The sequence below is a fragment of the Martes martes genome (assembly GCF_963455335.1).
Source record: "Martes martes genome assembly, chromosome: 4".
Taxonomy (NCBI): Eukaryota; Metazoa; Chordata; class Mammalia; order Carnivora; family Mustelidae; genus Martes; species Martes martes.
In genome coordinates, this window is record NC_137891.1 from 178,027,033 (window position 1) to 178,045,794 (window position 18,762).

General features: G+C 55.5%; 1 protein-coding gene across 1 annotated transcript in view; it reads left to right on the forward strand.

The window, feature by feature from the left end:
- Nucleotides 1–4,524: 4,524 nt before the first annotated feature.
- IFFO2 (intermediate filament family orphan 2) overlaps nt 4,525–18,762 on the forward strand; it is a gene marked incomplete at its 5' end in the record, with an annotated part of 43,031 nt that continues 28,793 nt past the window's right edge. The window contains one exon of the mRNA XM_080800170.1: nt 4,525–5,186. Within this exon, the coding sequence (XP_080656296.1) occupies nt 4,525–5,186 (662 nt within the window). The remainder of the gene's footprint in view (nt 5,187–18,762) is intronic.

Here is an 18,762-nt window from a genome sequence, read left to right on the forward strand (position 1 = left end):
CTCTTTATATATTTGTGGGCTTTCTGTAGGCACTTAAGCAAAAGAATGGAAAAAAAAATTAATGGTGCTAATAGCTGATATTTATTGAGCACTGACTACATGCCCGTTTTACATGTATTAGCTCATTTAATTTTGACAAGCACTCTGCGAGGGAGATATTCTCACTTGGTCCTATTTCCAGTGGAGGAACTGAAGTGCAGAAGGGTAAATGAGGTAATGAAGGATCCAGGCCATCAAAGTCTACAAAGAGGTTGTCAATAACGAGGAGTGATCATCCACGAATGCTACAACATGGCGAAAACGTGATGCTCAGTGTTAGAAGTAAGACACAAAAGACCACGTATTGAAGGACTCCATTTATGTGAAATGACTGGAAAAGGCCAATCCATAGAGACAGACGCCCAAGGGGCCTGTGGGACAGGGCGTAGAAACAGGGAATAACAGTAAATAGGCACTAGGGATGTTATTGGGAGAGATGAAATATTCCAAAAACGGATTTATAGTGATGGTGGCACCACCTGGTCAATTTACTGAAATCCACTGAAACGAGTGAATTATGTAAGTTGGTCTAGCAAGTGTTGGAAGGTTGGGATGGGGATGGGGTAGAGATGGGGATGAAAACGCCGGCAATGACAAGAGAGTGTACCTGGGGCTGTCATGGGGCAGGTAGGCGTGGTGCTAATGGAGCCTAAAGGAAGCATTCCACCCCAGACCTGGAAGATTCTGGGGGGGCAGAGGTGCTATGCTTGAGTTTGGCACCTGCTGGCTGAGGGGCGGTTACCAGGTGAAACGGCAGGGGAGTGGGGTGGGGAGAATGAGGTTGTTTGTCCATTCATTAATTCTTTTAGTCATTCATTCAGCAACCATTTATTGAGAGCCTACTATGTGTCCCCAGCCCTTTGCCAGAGCAGGCAGCATGGCCGTGACGGCAGGCAGAGGCTATAAAAATGGACTCGTGGGTGAAGTTATGCCCTTTTCACTGATGAAAAAGCCCATCCTTGTTCAGCAGGTGGAGGGAGGCTGACATTCCTCTTGGGGATATTCCTTTCTCTGTGTGAGTGATCCCCCCACCCAGGGAGGACCCACCTGTGCTCCCTTTGGATGACAGATGGAGGAGGTGTGGGTGTCCAGGGGATGGAAACATGGACCTCACTGAGCAGCCCAGGGTAGGACCGAACATTGGCTGGGTAGTGGGACCAAAATTCGAGACCAAGCTTTGCCACCAATTTTCCGGGTGACCTGGGGCTAGTTCCTACCCCTCTCTGGACCGGCCTCAGAAGTCTCCAGAGCTCCATGGGCTTGTCTTGGTAGGCCTGGAACTTTCTGGTTTTAGCATTGAAAACCCTGCATCAAGGGGGAACCCTTGGTCCTGAGCAAATGAAGATGGTTGGTTACCCGATTAGAAGAGGGACATTAGGTTAGCCTCCCCTCTTATCTTATCCACAAAGAGCAAGATACACAACAGCTCATTTTTGCTTCTATGTGACCACAGCACTATTTTCTAGCCATTTTGTTTGTATATATCATATTTCTATGATATATGGAAATTCCTTTCAGCCTGGGTACTACTTCCTCCATTTCCTTTAGATCTTCTGGTCTCTGCCTGGTCACCTCTTCCAGGCCAGGTGTCCCTTCTTGTCTCCCCCCTACCCAACCCCTCGCTGCAGGAACATCTTTTTGGTTGTCTTCGTTAGCTCTCCCAGGACTCCTTAAACTCTTGCCTTCTATTAGCGCAGGGTCTGTGCTGAAGCAAACACTCAGTGAATGAACGGTCATGGAATGTCTGAATCTCTCCAATGCCCAGGATAGGACTGGATGCTCCCTGCCCCTCCCACGCCCCTCACCCCACCTCCTGGCAATGCTGCTGGGTAGGACATATCCTCCCTGGAACCAGGCTGAAGGGGAGCCACTCCCCAGGTGTGTGGCTTCTTAACCCTTTCTGTCCCACAGCCCCTTAGGCGTCTGGTGAAGCCTGTGGACCTCTTTGCAGAATAATTAAAAAAAAAAAAAAGCGTTAGGAATACAATAGAAACAATTTCTACTGAAATACAGCTATCAAAATATTTAAAAAATTTTGCGATATAGGTGCTTCTTACTAACACATTAAATAATAAGATTTAGTGGTGAGTCTAATATGATCTTAATTTCAGAGTTCTGGTAGCTTAAATGGTATTTTGAGATATCTACAGTCTCCGTAGTTATTGATAGGAAAATATCTTTGATTTCTATTAGTGACAAAACTGCAGGGTCTTTTACTGGTTGCCTGCACTCATGATCAAAGGCGATGCTAAATATCGTTTAGAGATAAGTGAAAATAAAGATATAACTTTTGTCCATCTCAGTGTCATAAATTCCATCCTTGAACTTCTTGGAGCGGGGAGTCCCGGAAGTCTTGCTTTAAGGCAAAGGGGGTTTGATTCTTTCAGTCAGATAAACAAAATCACCAAGAGCCGAGAGAACTAAGAGTGGAGAACAGTGACAACACTGGGTTGGGCAAAGCAAAGGAAGGTTTTGAGAGGAAGGTTTTGAAACAGGTGAGTTTCGGTGCTGAGTGTTGTAAAGGTGAGCCCATTTTGGCAGGGAGCGTGGAGCTGTGGTTGAGGGAAGGAAACACGGGAAGGATTTGCTCTTGTGACTAAATCAAAAGCAGGAGATCAACACAACAGCCACAACCTCATCCCAGAGCAAGCCCAAGTCTCCTTTTGTGTCTCTTTTGTCACTGAGAACACCAAACCATTGTCCCTGTAAGACAGGGTACCTGCCCTCAAGCTTACACACGAGGCAAAACACAAAAGTTAATAAGACAAAATTAAATTGCAATTCAAAAAATGCAGCTGGAAGAATCCGGAACATGCCGCATGTCTGATTAAGTATGCACAGTGCAAGCCACAGGCTTTCAAAGGTGTGGGTCACCTCCCCTCTGAGATTTATGGAGAGGATCAAATGGGAAAATGCACAAGAGGCCGGCAGTGTGGGATTGCGGGTTAGAGCATGCGCTTCAGGATGGCTTGTTGCTCCTCTGGTCTCACTGACCTGCTCTGTAAAATGGGTATAATAAATGTACGGCACCTGACATACAGGAATTGCTCAGTAACGGGAGCTATTACTATTATTAAGAAAACAATGATAGATATTTGCAACTTGGTTCAAGTTCCTGGAGAGCTTGGTCTTTAGGGTGGTAGATCCGAAAAGATTGAATGAAGGAATGAATGATTGAATTCTCGGGTTGGCTCCGCCCCCCAGGCTGGTTCCGCCCGCATGCTGCCCCCTAAGTGGTTGGATGAAATGTACCCCAGCTGTGGGGTCCCCTGCATCTCAGCGTGTGAGTGTGCAGTGGTGGGGAGGTGGTCATTCAGGGCCGGGAGCCGCAGCTGCCCTGGTGTCATATTCCTGGAGGGTCTTCGCTCAGCCTTCCCCCTCCCCCACCCCCCACTCGGCGCCGCGCCGCGGTGGACAGGGAGACCAGCGGGATCGGCAGTGCCGGAGCCCATCTCGGGACTACAGGCTCGCGCCGATGGGTGGGGGCAAGCGGTGGAGGAGTCTGCCCGGGTCCACCACGTGGGGGACGTGCCGGCGGAAGCGCTGCCTTATCCTGGGAAGGTCGATCTAGGCCGCCCCAGGTTGAAGTGGGGGGTGGGGTGCGGATGCACCTTCGGACGCTATGGTCCCCCAGCCCTTCCAGGACACGCCTTGGGAATTTAGGGCCGGGGGGATAGGGGTGGGAAAGGGAGAGAAGAGGAGCCTCCTGGTTAGAGGACGTGGGGGGAAGGGGCGCCCTAACGGGGAAACGTGCGCTGCTCAGGCTGCCGGCTCCTTTAAGGGGCCGGGCTGGCTCTGCGGCGGTTCCAGCTAACCGTGGACCTGGTGCAGCTCTGCGGTCCGCGTCTCCAGGCAAAGAATCCGAGTAGAGCCTGGCGGCAGGACCCGACGCGGGAGAGGGCGTGGTCCAGGCGGGAGCTGGGAGGAGCCGGGAGGAGCCAGAGCTGCAGACAGCCGCTCTACCCAGCCCAGAAAAGCGGCGGAGAGCAGGAGTGGGCGGAGCCACGGGCTCGTGGGCGGGGCCCGGCGCTGCGGGCCTAAGGGGCGGGGCCTCAGGCTCTGGGAGCACCGCAGAGGGAGGTGGGATGGGCGGGGCAAGGGCGGGGGCGGGGCCTGTGTCTGCAGTGGGCGGGGCCCGCCGCAGAGGGGCAGTGCCGGCCGAGAGTCCTCTGCGTGCGGCTGCCGCGGCCCCACCACAGCGTCTCTGACAGCCGGGGAGCTGGGACCCACGACCCTCGCCACCTCACGCAGCCTTCGCGGCCTCCACCGCGGCCCGAGTCCCGTCCCTCGCCTCGGCGCCCACATCCGGGGGGCGGTCCGGCCCGCCGTAGCTGCGGAGGCCGCATCTGGCGCGCATCTGGAACCGCCCGGCCGGCCGCGCTGGAGCCCTCGCCCGCCCTGGCCCGGCCGCGCCGGGAGCCCTGCCCGGAGCTGGAGCCGCACTTGGAGCCGCGGGCCCGGGGCCCTGAGCCGCGCAGCCGGCGCATGGTGAACTCGCTCCTGTTCGGGGAGATGGCCTTGGCCTTCGGCTGCCCGCCCGGTGGCGGCGGCGGGAGCTGCCCCGGCGGGGGCGGCGGCGGCGGGGCCGGGCCGGGGCCGTCGCCGGTGACGGCGGCCCTGCGGGACGACCTGGGTTCCAACATCCACCTCCTCAAGGGGCTCAACGTGCGCTTCCGCTGCTTCCTGGCCAAGGTGCACGAGCTGGAGCGGCGCAACCGGCTGCTGGAGAAGCAGCTGGAGCAGCAGCAGAGCGAGCGCGAGCGGCGGCTGCGCTACAAGACCTTCTCCCGAGAGCAGGCCGTGCAGACCGGGCCCGAGCTGCTGCGGCCGCCAGCGCCCGGCGCGGGGCACGGCAGCGGCAGCGGCGCGGCGGCGGGCGCCAACGCCAACACCGTTGCCCTGGGCGGCCTGCCCCCCGGCGGCGGCTCGCACCCGCAGCACTACGGCCGCCTGCCCGGGACCATCTGGAGCTACACGCAGGTGCGGCGCACGGGCGGCGGCGGCGTGGAGACGGTGCAGGGCCCCGGCGTGTCGTGGGTGCACCCCGACGGCGTGGGCGTGCAGATCGACACCATCACGCCTGAGATACGCGCGCTCTACAACGTGCTGGCCAAGGTGAAGCGCGAGCGCGACGAGTACAAGCGGAGGTGAGTGGGGACCTGCCCTTCCCCCCACCCCGCAGCTCCTGGGGAGGGGGCGTCCAGGTCCAGGAGGCCGCGGAATGCGTGCGTTCGGGAGGGGCTGGGGGCGGCCAGCTGGTCCTAGCAGGTGGGCTGGAAGCTGTGTTTGCATAGGGCCCTACACACGCATGGAGAACTCACTAGGTCCAAGGATGGGGGCGGGTGCTGACTACCGTAGGGGACACGTCGGTGCAGTCATTGGTCGGGGCTGGTTGTTTTCTAGGTGGCATAATGACCACTGGTGTTTTATGTGATCTCATTTAATACTCACACCAACGCAGAGCATAAGGCATTCTTATCCCCATTTTGTAGATGAGGAAACTGAGGCACAGCGACGCAAGGGGCTTGCCAAAAGGGGCTTTGCTGATAGTGGCAAAACCAGGATTTGAACTAGTGAATTGAACGACTTTTGGCTAGTTTGTCTCCCGCTATAGGTATTTCCCCAAGGGTGTAGGAGGTGGGCTCCCCTCCCTCCATGGGTGAAAAGAAAAAAAACTCTTAACCAACCCGCTGGCCTTTTTTTTTTTTTTTTTGGTCCCTTAAATTAAATGAGATCATGTGTTTGAAAATGGGCAAATCCACTGGGGTCAGAGTCTGCCATCTTGCTCCAGCTCTGCAAGGTCTGTTTGTTGGGTCTGGATAACTAGACTACCATTGGACTGGCCACAAGCTTTGAAAAACCCCTCTCTTCACCCTTCTTCTCCCCACCCCTACTGTCATGGCTTTGAGTGCCAACAGATGCAGCCCTAAAGGCGTGCAGGAGGAGAGAACCTTGCGCTGAAGACTGGACATTGTTTGGACCCAGACCACCATCTCTGGCTAGTGTGCGGGGTAGACTGCCTGCAGGACCGGCCTGCACATTCTTGCTGGGTCCCCTTTCCCCAGGTGGGAAACTGACATTGCTTCCTGGCCGCAGCCTGGCTGATGGGACTGATGGCTCAGCTTTCCAGTAAGAGGAGAGGGGTCTCTCTGTAGCCTCACAGGCCTGGGTGGGGGCCGGGCCCTGTGCTGTCCTAGCTTGGGCAACTCTGCATTGGGAGTCTTGGCTCCAAACTCTAGGGCTTGGAGGGTGTTGTGAGAAGGCTCTTTCCTTCCACTCCTTGAGTCCTGGTGCTAACATTGAGCCTAGAGGTCTGTTCAGGGGCATGGGTCTCCTCCAGCACCCACCAGGGAGATAGTGGGACCATTTGGAAACCTATTTGCTCATTAGACAGACAGGAATAATAAAATCTACCCCCAGTTGCAGAAGGGGAGAGGAGGTTGGTGTTGCTTTTTGGAAGGGATAAAGTAATCAGTTGATGTTATTAAAGACGATAGGCTTTGTTAGGTCAGCATGGACCAGAGGTCCTGGGAGTCTCGGGTCTCTCATGTAGGGCCTGGCTCTCCGTGGGGAGGTCTTTCACTGTGCTGGGGACGAGCCCCTCTCCCGGGCCGTCTTCTCTTGAGGACTTGAGAATGGATTCATGCCCCGCCAGGGCCAGGGGGAGGCTACCTCTGCCTCTGTGGGCAGCTTCCTTGGGGTGGGGTAGGGGAGCAGGCACTGTTCTCTGGATGGTGAAACACGGAGGGATGGGCCCTTCTGTGTCCCACTGTTGATTGTGTCCCACTGTTGATTGTGTCGTCATGCCTCAGGCTTGTGCTGTGTTTGTTTTATTGTGTGTGCTTTTTGGACGTGGCTACTAAGGAGATGGAAAAACCGTGCCCAATCTCAGAGGGAGATAGGTTGGCGTTGAGCAACGTTCTGTTCAAGTTGCATCCAGGGTGTGGGGTGTGATGTCAGCTTCTGGCGCTGGCCTGGAATGAGATGGGCACTGCTGGGGCAGGTGGAGTGTGGATGCCTGTCCTCCCGTCCCCCGGGGCTGTGTGAGCGCCTTCTCTTCCTCCATTTTTTTGGTGAGCTGGGGAGGTGCCTCTTTGCCGGAGTCGATTCAGGGCTCAAGTTGGATTTGTCCAAAGCAAGTATACTCCCTTCTTCGGGACGCATTTTCCCCTTTCTGTAAAGTGAGGGGTGAGTGGCCTAGCACTGTGCTCCTGGAAGCCCCAGGCTGCCTTGGAGATGGTCTTGGGGTTCCTGGACTGTTATGTAAGACTTAATATTTTTTTTTAAAGATTTTGTTTATTTATTTGACAGACAGAGATCACAAGTAGGCAGAGAGGCAGGCAGAGAGAGAGGGGAAAGCAGGCTCCCTGCTGAGCAGAGAGCCCGATGCGGGGCTCGATCCCAGGACCCTGAGATCATGACCTGAGCTGAAGGCAGAGGCTTTAACCCATTGAGCCACCCAGATGCCCCAAGACTTAATATTTTAAATTATATTACAGTGTTAATATGGTTATAAAAAATGTGCTCACTTTTAAGTTCTTAATGTCAACTCATTGTTAATTGTTAACTTGTTAGTAGTCGGCCTCAAGTTAAAGCCACCCTCCTGCCTTTCTCTGTTTGTCTGAAGAGTACTCTGAGATTGCAGAGCAAACCGCTAAAAACTGTTCCCATTTGTAGCTACTTATCTGTGTGAGTCAGGATTTTCGTGAAACTCTGCAGCCAAAGCTGGAGATAGGATTAAACAGAATATGGCACTGTCATCTGTGGTCCCAGTTTTAAATGTTAATGAACCAAAATAGCCTCATCAGCTTCACTGATGGGATTCAGAATAGGTAACTAACTGTTCTGTATGTGAACTTCTATGTATGAATGTATACCCGTAACATTCTGTTTTTACTTCTTTCTGTATTTGGGTTTCTCATGAGAATTTGCTTTCGGGAGGAGGTCAGGCATCTCAACACCTTAAAAGAAAAAATTTAAAAATTGCCGGGCTAGATGATCTCAAAAGGTCTTTCCAGCATTGACAAAATATAATCTTGACTTTGAGCTCCCAGTCTGCTTCTGGTCCCCTGGCCATGAGAGAAGTCACCGTCTAAGGGATGGGACCACGGTGTTTGCTTGGGTCACTGAAGGCATTAGATGCTTTGGGGCTGTCTAGCACGGAGCCCCAGGCAGTGACCAGTGGAAGGGACCTGTGCCTGGAAAGGAAAGGTTCTAGGGTTTGCTCCCATCTACCTGGAGGAAGTCACAGCCTCAGACACCCACTCTTGCTTCCACAGAGTACATGTGCCTGGTGCGTGTAGCTCTGTGTTCTCCAAGCTGGAGGCATTTGGGTTCCTCCTCTGGGATCTGCGGCCAGAACCATGTACCACCACCATCCGTATTTTGACTTAAGAAAAACATTCTTCACCAGCTTTCTTGAGGTGTGATTTGCATATCATAAAATCCTCTTAAGCGCACAATTCAGTGATTTTTTTTTTTTTTTTAGTAAATGCAGAGTTGTGCAACCCTCACCACAGCCCAGTTGTAGAAAAATCGCATCATCCTAAAAAGAGCCTTTCATGCCCATTTGCAGTGAATCCCCCTTTCCACCCCAGCCCAGGCAACACTGATGTGCTTTCGGTTTCTATAGATTTGCCTTTTCTGGACACTCCATGTCAGTGTCGTATCATACATAGTCTTCTGTGTCTGGCTTCTTGCACCTAGATAATGTTTTGTAGGTTCAACCACGTTGTAGTGTGTTTCAATAGTACATTCCTTTAGACTCGTGAACAATTTTCCACTGTGCAGGCAAACCATAGTTTATCGGTTCACCTCTGCAGTCTGTAGAATTTAAATGCAAACAGTCATTTGTACCACCTCACATCATCTCAGGGGCCATGAGTGGTATGGGAACCATGCTTTGGAAACACCGACCCAAACCAGAGCTCCTGGCCTGGGGTGCCTCGGCCCTGGGCCCTGTTCGCTACAGCTTGGGTTTCTCCTCTGGCCAACCAGCTCTGAGCTCTTTACCATGAGGGAACTGTGGTTGCCCAAACTGTACCGTGGACAAGGTTGTCACGCATTGATTTGGAAACCAAAACAAACATCTCTGCCCTGTCACCACCCGGTGCCACCAAAATGTCCTACTCTGAGTTTGCAAGCTGGGGGCTTTCCCCTGGAGATTCCTGCTGAGTCTGTCTGAACTTTAAACTAGGGGGGATTTCTCTGCATTGCTTCTCAGAGACCCTGACTCCAGGTCAGGCTCTGCTACTAGGTGCTGTGTGACCTCAGGCCAGCTGCTACTCTCTCTGAGCCTTAGGTCCTCCACCTTTACGGGAGGGGGTTCCTTTGGGTGACCCCTCCCAACTCGCCCTATACTTTGGTCTGTGATTCAAAGGGGTCCGGGTCAGGGCCGTTCTTCCTGTCTCACAGACTGGCAGTCCTCCCCCTCTCCTGCCCCAGGCCCAGCGTGGTTTGGAACTGTCTGGGTTTCTCTCCGTCCCTCTGTAGGTTGCCAAGTGTCTGTGCCCCTGACTCAAGTCAGCATGAAGGGCTTGCTTTGTTTCTCCCCGGTGGCTGGGTGATCGGAGCTTTGCTTGAGAGCCAGGAGAGACCACAGTGATCATTTAGCCTGCTGGTTCCCAGACGGGCCCTTTAGCGCCCAGGGATCCAGAGGTGGGTGCCTTGGGGGCAATTCTGGGGACAGTGGGTGGGGCTGCTGAGCACCTGGGATCTGGCCCCCATCAACCATAGCAGCTCTATTCCCATGCCTGCCACACGGGTCTTCTGGGGAAGGTTCAATTGGAAAACAGAGTTCTACAGCTTAGGGAAAAAAAAAAAGAGAGAGAGAGAGAGAGAGAGAAATTGCTGATTCAGCTGAGTTACTTTCATTTTTGAGATGGGGAAACTGAGGCCGGGAGGGAGCTGACCCACAAAGCCAGGTCGGGAAGACCTTGCCTGCCGCTGGAAGCTTGCCCCACAGCTCTGAGGTGATGCTCACGTCCTCCGGCCTCGGCTGGGATTTGGTAGAGTTCCCTCCACCTTTCTGTGTGTCTGCCTTTAAGCATTTTTTAAAAAGCTACTTTCAGGGATGGGAGGGACTTTTGTCCCAGCTATTTCTGATCATGAGCCGGAAGGGGCTGGGCTGGCAGCCTGAATGAAAGGCTCCAAAAAGGGTTGGTGGGTGAGCCAGCTGGAGTGTCCCCTGCCTTTCCTCATCACGCCCTGGGAGGCCCTTGAGCAGGTGTGTGCTGGCCCCTGAGTGCCCCAGAGCCAGAAAATTGCCCTGGAAAGCTGGTCGCAAGGCTTCATTCCCTGCCACTTCTGTTATCTCTGAAGTTGTCACCGATTCGGATTCTTTTGTTTCTGATTTTTCTGGGAGGCAGCCTGGGATGGGGGGAAAGGGTTCACGTCCCGCCTCTGCTACTCTGCGTGACTGCGGACAATTGCTTAACCTCTCTGAGCCGCCGGAGCCACCACTTTCTGTAATAGAGGGGGAATAGCATTATTCCTCTAGGAGTCGGGGAGGTACGAAGGAGGTCCTGTGCTAAGGCACCTGGGGCTTGGTAGGCTCGGGTGGGTCCCCTCTCTGGCCCCCCACAATGTTTGTTGCCTTCATTTTATAGGGATTTCCTGGCACTGTGCTGGACTACCCCACACATCCATTTCAGAACACGTCGCCGCTCTCACTGCCGTGGAAGGCGCCAGACATGGTGTTGGGGGCGGAGGGAAAAAGGGCTACTTCTTTGTCCGGCGTCTAAGGAGGGTGTTCTTCCTACTCTTAGCGGTTGATTTGTGCCTCCGGAAATCTCTGGCCACCCCCCCCCCCCCCCCCCCCGCCACGCCGGCCTTTCTTCCAACCTCCGTTGAAAGAAACACACAAACCCCCTCCATCCAGCTCCTCGGTGTCCCAGAGTCTCTTGGCTGTGCTGGCATTCTCTTTGGGGACATATTTGGGAGGGATTTTCCGAGCCTCAAGTCAGAGGCTGGGGAATGAGGTCCCAGAAAAGAAAGGGAAGCAGGAAGCCGGGAGACAGCTGACGCTGAAGATTCCTTCCCTGAGGAATGTGAGGCGGGGCTTTGGCCTTGGCCACCGGATGCGGGGCCCCTACCCGCCCCCCCCCCCCCCCCCCGCAACCAGTGCACGCGGGCGCGCGCACACACGTGCTCGCGCCCACCCGGGCTCACACGGTCTCAGCTCATCTAGGCCTCTGGCCCGCCTCCCCACACGTGTCGGTATTTGAAGGACACAGAAGGGCAGACCCAGGATTTGAACATGCTCTTTGCCACAAGGAGATGCGTCGACTTCCAGGGGAATTGATTTAAACTGCTCCGTGTGTCCGTGATACCGCGGGCTGTGGACTTTGCTTTGGGAGTCCTGGCTTTTGATCACATCGGGGAGGCAAAGCCGGGCTGGTGTTCCGTTGCTTTCCCATGTCACGGTGGGCTGAAGGCCTGGGGCAAGGAAGAGACGCTATCGTCCCCTCTGCCCAGCACCAGAATCCACCCAGCATCAGGCGTCCCTGAGCGCCCACTGCCTCTCCCATCACGGCAGCGCACACCGTGAATCTCAGGGGCCTGGGATGTCTGCTCCCCCACCGACTGTAAGCTTGTGGGGGCCCGCTCCGGGTCGCTGTACTGGCAGAGCCCAGCCCGGGCCTGGCCAGGGTCCATGCTGAGCTAGCTTTTCGCAGTGAGGGAGGGCACTGTGTCTGGCGGCTGCTCCGGCGCTAGGTCCCCAGGGCGGCTGAGAACCACACGATGCAGGTGATGGACATTTGGAGCCAGGAGACTCGCGCTCTTGTCCCCCCACACATCAGCTTTAACAAATTTGAATAACACCCATCACCTGGGTTCCTGGCATGGGCATTAAAAGCTGAGCCAGACTGCGTTAGCCACTTTGCCTCTCTGGGTGTCTGTTTCCTCATGTGTATCCCAGAGTCTCGGGCAGGGTAAATGGGGTCGTGCCGCTATGGCACCTTCTAAATCGGGAAGTTCTACAAGAGATTTCACAGGGCAGATGCGCTGTGATGCGGGTACCCTGAGGGGTCAGGGGGACTGGCTTTGTGAAGCGGGCAGAAGTCAGGAACCAGGCTGGAAGCTGGAGGGAGGGTGGGCCGTGCCTTTGCCAGTGGCATCGGGGTGTCATGTAGCCTCTGGGCATTGCTGGTTGTGAGGTGCTTAGAGGATTCGGGGCCAGAGGCGGGGCGGCTGGTGAAGATTTCTGATGCTGCTGCCTGACCGCCAGAGCTATACCTTCCCGCCTCCAGTGGGGTTGGGACCTTCGTCTTGCTGGGCAAGATACGGTTACTTACCTAGTTCCTGGTACAAGAGAGGGTAGTTGTCACCCAGCAGTAAACCTGGCAAATGCCTCTGGTCCCCTCAGGGGGTTCTGGCCTGGCCGAGCCCGTGGCCGGTGGCAAGGGGCAGCTGGAGCCCTGTGGAGTCGAGGCCGTGGTCCTAGGTAGGACGTGAGCTTCTGGTGGCCCCCCTGGGAATGGGCGTGATGGGAGGATCGGCCTGTGCCCTGGGACTCCTGTTCTCTCTGTAACTTCATCGGAATGGTCTGGAATCCACGCACCATACAATCTTTTGTACCTCGGTTTGTCACTCTGTAAAATGGGGCTGCGTTTCCTTATGAATTCTGCTTTCAAGGGTTGCTATAAAAATCACCTGAAGTAGTGGTGTGAAAGCCTTTTGAAAAAGGTTTAAAAATAAATCATAATGACTTAATAGCCGCCACTGGTTGAGCAACTACTATGCTCTGGGCTCTGTGATGACTTACTTTAAGTGAGATTTAATTATCAGACAACCCCAAGGGGTGGGAATTATGCCCATTTTACAGGTGAGAGGTTCTTTTTTCTCCTTTTGAAAGATTTTTTGTTTATTAGAGAGAGAGAGGAGGAGGAGGAGCAGAGGGAGAGGGACAAGCAGACTCCACGCTCAGCGCAGGGCCTGACATGGGGCTCGATCTCTGAATCCTGAGATCATGACCTGAGCGGAAACCAAGAGTTGGAAGCTCAACCGACTGAGCCAAGGGGAGAGGTTCTGCGAGGCGGAAGACCTCTGCCCTGGATCTTGGCGGCAAGTGCAGGCTGGGTCTCTAGACCCCAAGTTCAGTGTTCTTCCTAGCGGGCACAGGCTGGCCAGGTTCCATGCCACCTGAGGGCTGCTGCAGCTTGGTCCAGGGTGAGGAGGCAGGCTGAGGCATGGGGTCTCCCCGGCGCCTGTCACAATATTGCCACCACAGGTGGCAGAACAGGGGGGCGGCTGCTACACTGGGAAGACTTCCTGCTGTCGCTTGACAGTAATTATTTCTTGAGAAACCAGTGAGTCACTGGCAACGACAGGCAGGTGAGCCTCCTGGGCCACCAGAGAGGGCGGTCCAGCCCCCCACCCCCACCCCCGCTCCTTGGAGGTGATCCTAGTGGGAACTGGACTCTGGGTTGCGGGGAGCTCCTGGTCAGCCACAGAGGCTGGCACACCGTAGCTGGTGGGCCTGGCACGGGGAGGAATAGGGGAGCGGAGGCTGGGGAGCACGGATTATCACCTGTCTAGCACTTGTGCCAACTGTGCAGATGAAAACCGAGGCTCAGAGCAGGAAAGTAACTTGCTCCAAGTCACACAGCAAAGCCAGGGCTGGATGAAGGTCTCAGATTCTAAGTTAAGGCTCCTTTGATCATGCCGGGCACCTAAGCATGCCCAGGGCAGCGGCCAGGGGTTCTCATGAACTGCTATAAGCAGGAGAGAGAGCAATGACCCTTCTGGTGACTGGAGGGTAACTGGCCTCCGCCCTGGGGTTGGGTCTCTCGAACTTGTGCTTTTGGTTGGTTCTGTGAAGCTTGTCTTGGCGCAGGGAGCTTGTGAATTTGTTACAGTCATTCTCTGCCTCTCGTTGGGGAAGTTGAGCCTGCTGGGTGTGGACGGCTGAGAAGCGGAGGCTCTGTTCCCCTGACAGCGGCTGGGCAGGCGCTGTGAGCCGGGTCCCGTGCTGGGCACCGGGGTAGAGCAGACATAGGCCCTGCCCTCAGGAGCCCTGAGTCTGGGGACACAGGCAGATGTGACAGGTACCAGCTCAGATGGTACCTGTGCACAATAAGGATGCAATAAATATTAATTAATTAATGAAACAAATATTTAATTAGCATTTACTCTGTGTCAGGCCGCACTGAAAGCCGTTTAGGGACGTTTGATTCACATAACCTCATAATAACCTGTGGGTTGGGTGCTGTCGTTAGCCCGTTTTAGAGAATGAAACGGAGCCAGAGAGGCATGGACAGAACTAATCCCAGAGGCAGCTAGCAGGTGGGAAGTGAAGGTTTTATCCAGGAAGTCAGGCCCCGGATTGAGCCTTTTATGCTATAAACCAGCAAGGGGCATGCCCACTGCACGCAGCTTCTGTGCTCTGAGCCTCAGTTTTCACTTCTCTGAAATGGGGATAGTACCTCTGACCTCATGGAGCTATTTGCAAGATTAAATGAAGCGATGTCTGTGGAAGCACTTTATAAACTATCAAGTGGTTGCCCTTGGGGTCGAAAGGATTAGAAGCCTGGGTCCCGCCTACGCAAGCGGCTGCTTCCTCCTCAGCATCGCTTGCAGCCTGGGGCTCCTTGAAGCCTTTCCCGCCCTCCTCTTGCCTTTACCTTCCTGCGGCCCCTGGATCCCAGGACGAGCTCTGTGCTGCGATGTTGGACAGAAACCTGCAGAACTCGCCGGCTTGGAGCAGAGCATTCGTGTGCAAGTCGGAAGCGCCGAAGGGAGGAAGTCAAAGAGTGTTTCTGCTGCTTCTCAGCTATGTGAACTTAGAGAGTCATTTACTTTTCTGAGAAAGGGGGACGTCCTGTGTGTGGGCGGCAGGAAGAGTGAATGGGACGGCGGTGCTGGCAGCTGCCATCGTGGTTATTAAACGAGACTGGGGGTTCTGGGGAGAGGAACAGGGGTGCGGGGTTGGGTTGAATGGTCTTTAGACCCCGGCTTGGGCAGGAGCCCGCCTCCCCCACCCCACGGCTGCACTGGGTGGGGGCTGTCTCTGAGCTCTCTCTGAGATGCTGGCTCAGCGCACTCCGGCCTGTGTGCTCTGACTTCGGGATGTGCCCGTTCACACAGCCCCCCGCTCATCTCCTGCTCGATGGGGAGATGCCCCCGCAGTGGAGACACTGCCTTCCGCCCTCTTAACTGGCCATTTTTATTACTTGGGTTATTTAAGACGGTACTTGGCTTGCTGCCGCCTGTTTGCCGTCTTGGGGGAGGGGAAGAGCCGCTGGTCTAAGTGGACCTTGTGAAATTCCCCGGCAGACAGGCTCCTCTCGAGGCAGGGTCGGCACATCTTCCCAGGGCCCGACCGCGCCTCCTTTGCGCCCCTGGCGTGCTGTGGTATTGGGCAGAAGGCCCAGCTGGGCGGCGATGGGGGAGTTTGACGGGAATAGCTTTGGGGAAAGCTGGTTGCAAAGTCAGACCACAGCCCTGAAGCTCTGGGTGGGACCCTGCAGTGCTTGAAACCCAGGGATTGTGAAAGGTGCCTGAGCCAGCTTTGGGCCAGTCAAGGAAGGCTTTCTGGAGGAGATGTCACCTGAGTTGGGTTTCCGAGGTCTAGCAAGAGTGGAAGAGAAGGGAAGGGGACTCCAGGTGGAGAGAACAGCTTGTGCGAAGGCCCGGAAGTGAGGTTGCCATGCCAGTTCGCGGTCCAGACTCTGCTACTCAGGCAGGACCTTGCCTGCCCGCCCGTTCTTCTTCCCCTTCTCGTCTTCCCTTCCTCCGCCTGCCCTTCCTGGTGCTCTTTGTTCCATTTTGCTGCCTCTCATCCTCTCTCCTCTCCCCCTTTCCTTTCTTTCTCGCTTTGGCCTTCATTTGCTGTGGCTGATTCTCACCTCCCCATCCCCTGTGTGAGGCAGGGGAGGGCTGTGAGGGGTGTCCTGTCCTGCTCCTGTCCCTGGGCCACCCGATGCCAGGCCTCTGTGGGGGGCTCTTTGTCTTCCGCTGGGGCTTTGTGAGCCTGTGTGTGCGCGGGCGCGTGTCTGGGAGCCTCGGCCTGCACCCTGCAGACTTGGAGCCCTTGGGGTCAGGACCTTGCTTTCGGCCACCCCAGTCCCTTTGTACTACCCCTCATATATCATAGTGGGGGGCAGGAGGGGCTCTCTGCTGAAAGGGATAGCTGTTGCATCTTGGAGGTCAACACTGGTCACGGGAGACCTCAGCCTCCAGCTCCCAGCCTCCATCAAAATGAGCCTGGGATTAGACACAGGGAGAGGCATGGGGGCCGGGGGGCTAGGCTGCTCGCTGTGCCTCCCAGGCCTGCCCGCCCTGCCTGTCCCGGCTCCCTCAGACCTGTGACTTCATCTTACCCCACAGTGGGCCCAGATGGTGTGAGCCATTCTCCGAGGTCAGTCTGTCTGTCTGTCCTCCTGCTTCCAAGCCGATGAGTAGATGTGCCTTTGTCTTTGGAAAAAGACCTTCTGAGAGTCCATCCCTCAGTGCTTTATAGTTTTCTCTCCAGCCCCACGCACGTACCCGTGACCACTTTCAGATGAGAAAACTGAAGCCTAGAGAAGGAGAGCGGTTCTCTTGAGGTCACACAACAGCGTCGGGTTTCCTTTGAAACCCTGAGCTAAGGGATCCTTCCCGGGTCTGATAGGCATTTGAGGAGGGGTTTTGAAAACTTTTGGAGGCTGAGGCTCTCCGGGTGAAGAAGCCTCAGAGCCTGTAAGGTGGCGTCCACGGAGGCCGAGCCCTGCCCCCGAGCTAGCATGCAGGTCCCGGGGCAGGTGGGCAGGTGGGCGTGTGGAGGAGACATCAGAGGGCAGCGTGGGCTTGCCTCCTTAGAGCAAAAGGCACTTCCCTGGCCTCAGCCCGGCGGTCTTGGGGAGTTGACTGACTGCCTGACTGCCCCTGTCTGCCACCGTGTGCTCCTGTATCATTTCTCTGTGCCTCAGTTTCCTCTTGTGTAAATGGGATGACGAGACACCCCCCCGCCCCCCTCCCCTGCCAGGGCTGTCGATAAGCCTCACCCCAGGAGGGTCGTTCCCATCCTCTTTCCTCCAGGGTGGGCCCTGGAGTGGGAAAGTGGGAGAACTTTGCCTTCTGAGCTGGAGTTGTATGAACCGGAAAGCCGGGTCCCACAGCCCCGAGGAGATCCGTGCTCTGGGGATGTGGCCGATCAATAGTACTTTTTGTGTTTGTGCTGATCTGTACGGAGAGTCTTAATATTCTGTTGCGACTGGTTTTACACTTGTCTTCAAAGAAAATACTGACACTCAAACCATCTCGGCTTATCCAAGCTGGGGAAACTGAGGCCCTAGTTCAGCCTGGATTGAGCCAGGATTCGCCTGGTGGCAAGTTCAGGGGACCCCCAACTCCTAGGCTGTTCCTTTCTGTGCCTTAAGGCATAATAAGTCCACAGGCTATCACTTGGGTGGGAGCCCTGACTCTGAACTGAGACCACCCTGAGCCTCAGGTCTCTCATCTGTAAAATGGGGATGATATCCTGAACTCACAAGGTCGTAGTTCAGGTTCAGCGAAATAGTGCATGCCAGGTTCTGACCCCCTGGCCGTAATTGCTCTGTCCCTTCTGCCCCAGACCCCATAAGTAAGAACTGCCTACTCCCTGCCACTTCCGGCTACAGCCTGGCCCTTTGTATTCAGGGCACTCCTTTCCCCAGCAAAGGAGGGGGTCACATCCCCTCTCTTCCCCAGCAGATTGTCAGTGCAGGGTCACTGGTAGGGCAGGACCTAGCATTCAAAGCCGCCAGCAGAGTGTGTTGCCTGGAGCCTGTGGCTTCCAGGGGCCCTTGTTGGAAGGGAGAGTGTGTCCCTCTTCCTGCCACCCAGAGGAGGGGCCCTCTCCGTCCCAGACTCCTTGTGTGGATGTGGAGGCAGCCTCAGGAGGTTACTTCCCTGGCCTGAGGTCTCACCATGAAGTAAGGGCAGAGGTGGGATTTGAACCTGAGTCTGGCGTGTTCTTCTGGGCTACTTCCCGCCACACTCACAGGCTCAGTCTTCCAGGCTGGGCAATGGGCTGTACGTTCCCCACCCAGGCCCCTGGGCTGAGATGGAGGAGCTGGGAGACAGGGATTCGAGACCTCCCTGGCCTCTCAGCAGTGGGGGGGGAGGGCGGAGTTGGGGGGCAGCTGTTCTTGCTTCTGGAACTCTGTAATGCCACAGGAAAATGACTTCTGGGTTCTGATCCAGCCCACGGATGGCCTCTGTGGGGCCTTGTGGGTGAAGCCTGTGTTCTCAGACCTTGGCAGAGAGGTGACGTCGAAGGCTGTGTTAGCATTGTTGTTCCAGGGGTGACGTCAGGGCTACTGGTATAGAGTTTCGTCTGAGACAAAGGCTGCTTTGTAGCTTCTGCCTGGTTTGAGCCCAGGCACATCACCCCCCAAGGTGGGAAAGGAGCCGGAAGGGATTGCAGGGCCCAGACAGAGAAGCACTGGGAGGCGCGGTTCATCCTCGGTGCCTCCAAGAACGAAGCCGGGATCTCACTATCCCAGGGCGCTCCTTGCATGGTTTCCCAAGAGCATCTCTTGTGCCCAGTATGGTTCAGAACTTCACAGACGCGTTCTCTTGAGATCACAGCACTCTTGAAGGGTGGCTGTAGTTGTGCCCATTGTACAGATGAGGGCGCAGAGTCTCGGCAGCTGGACTGGCCTGCTGCTTGTAATAGCTAGAAAGCGGCAGAGCGGGCACGGGAACTTGGGCCTCTCTTGGGCTTCAAGGATCACCACTGGGGTCCAACGATGTTGCATC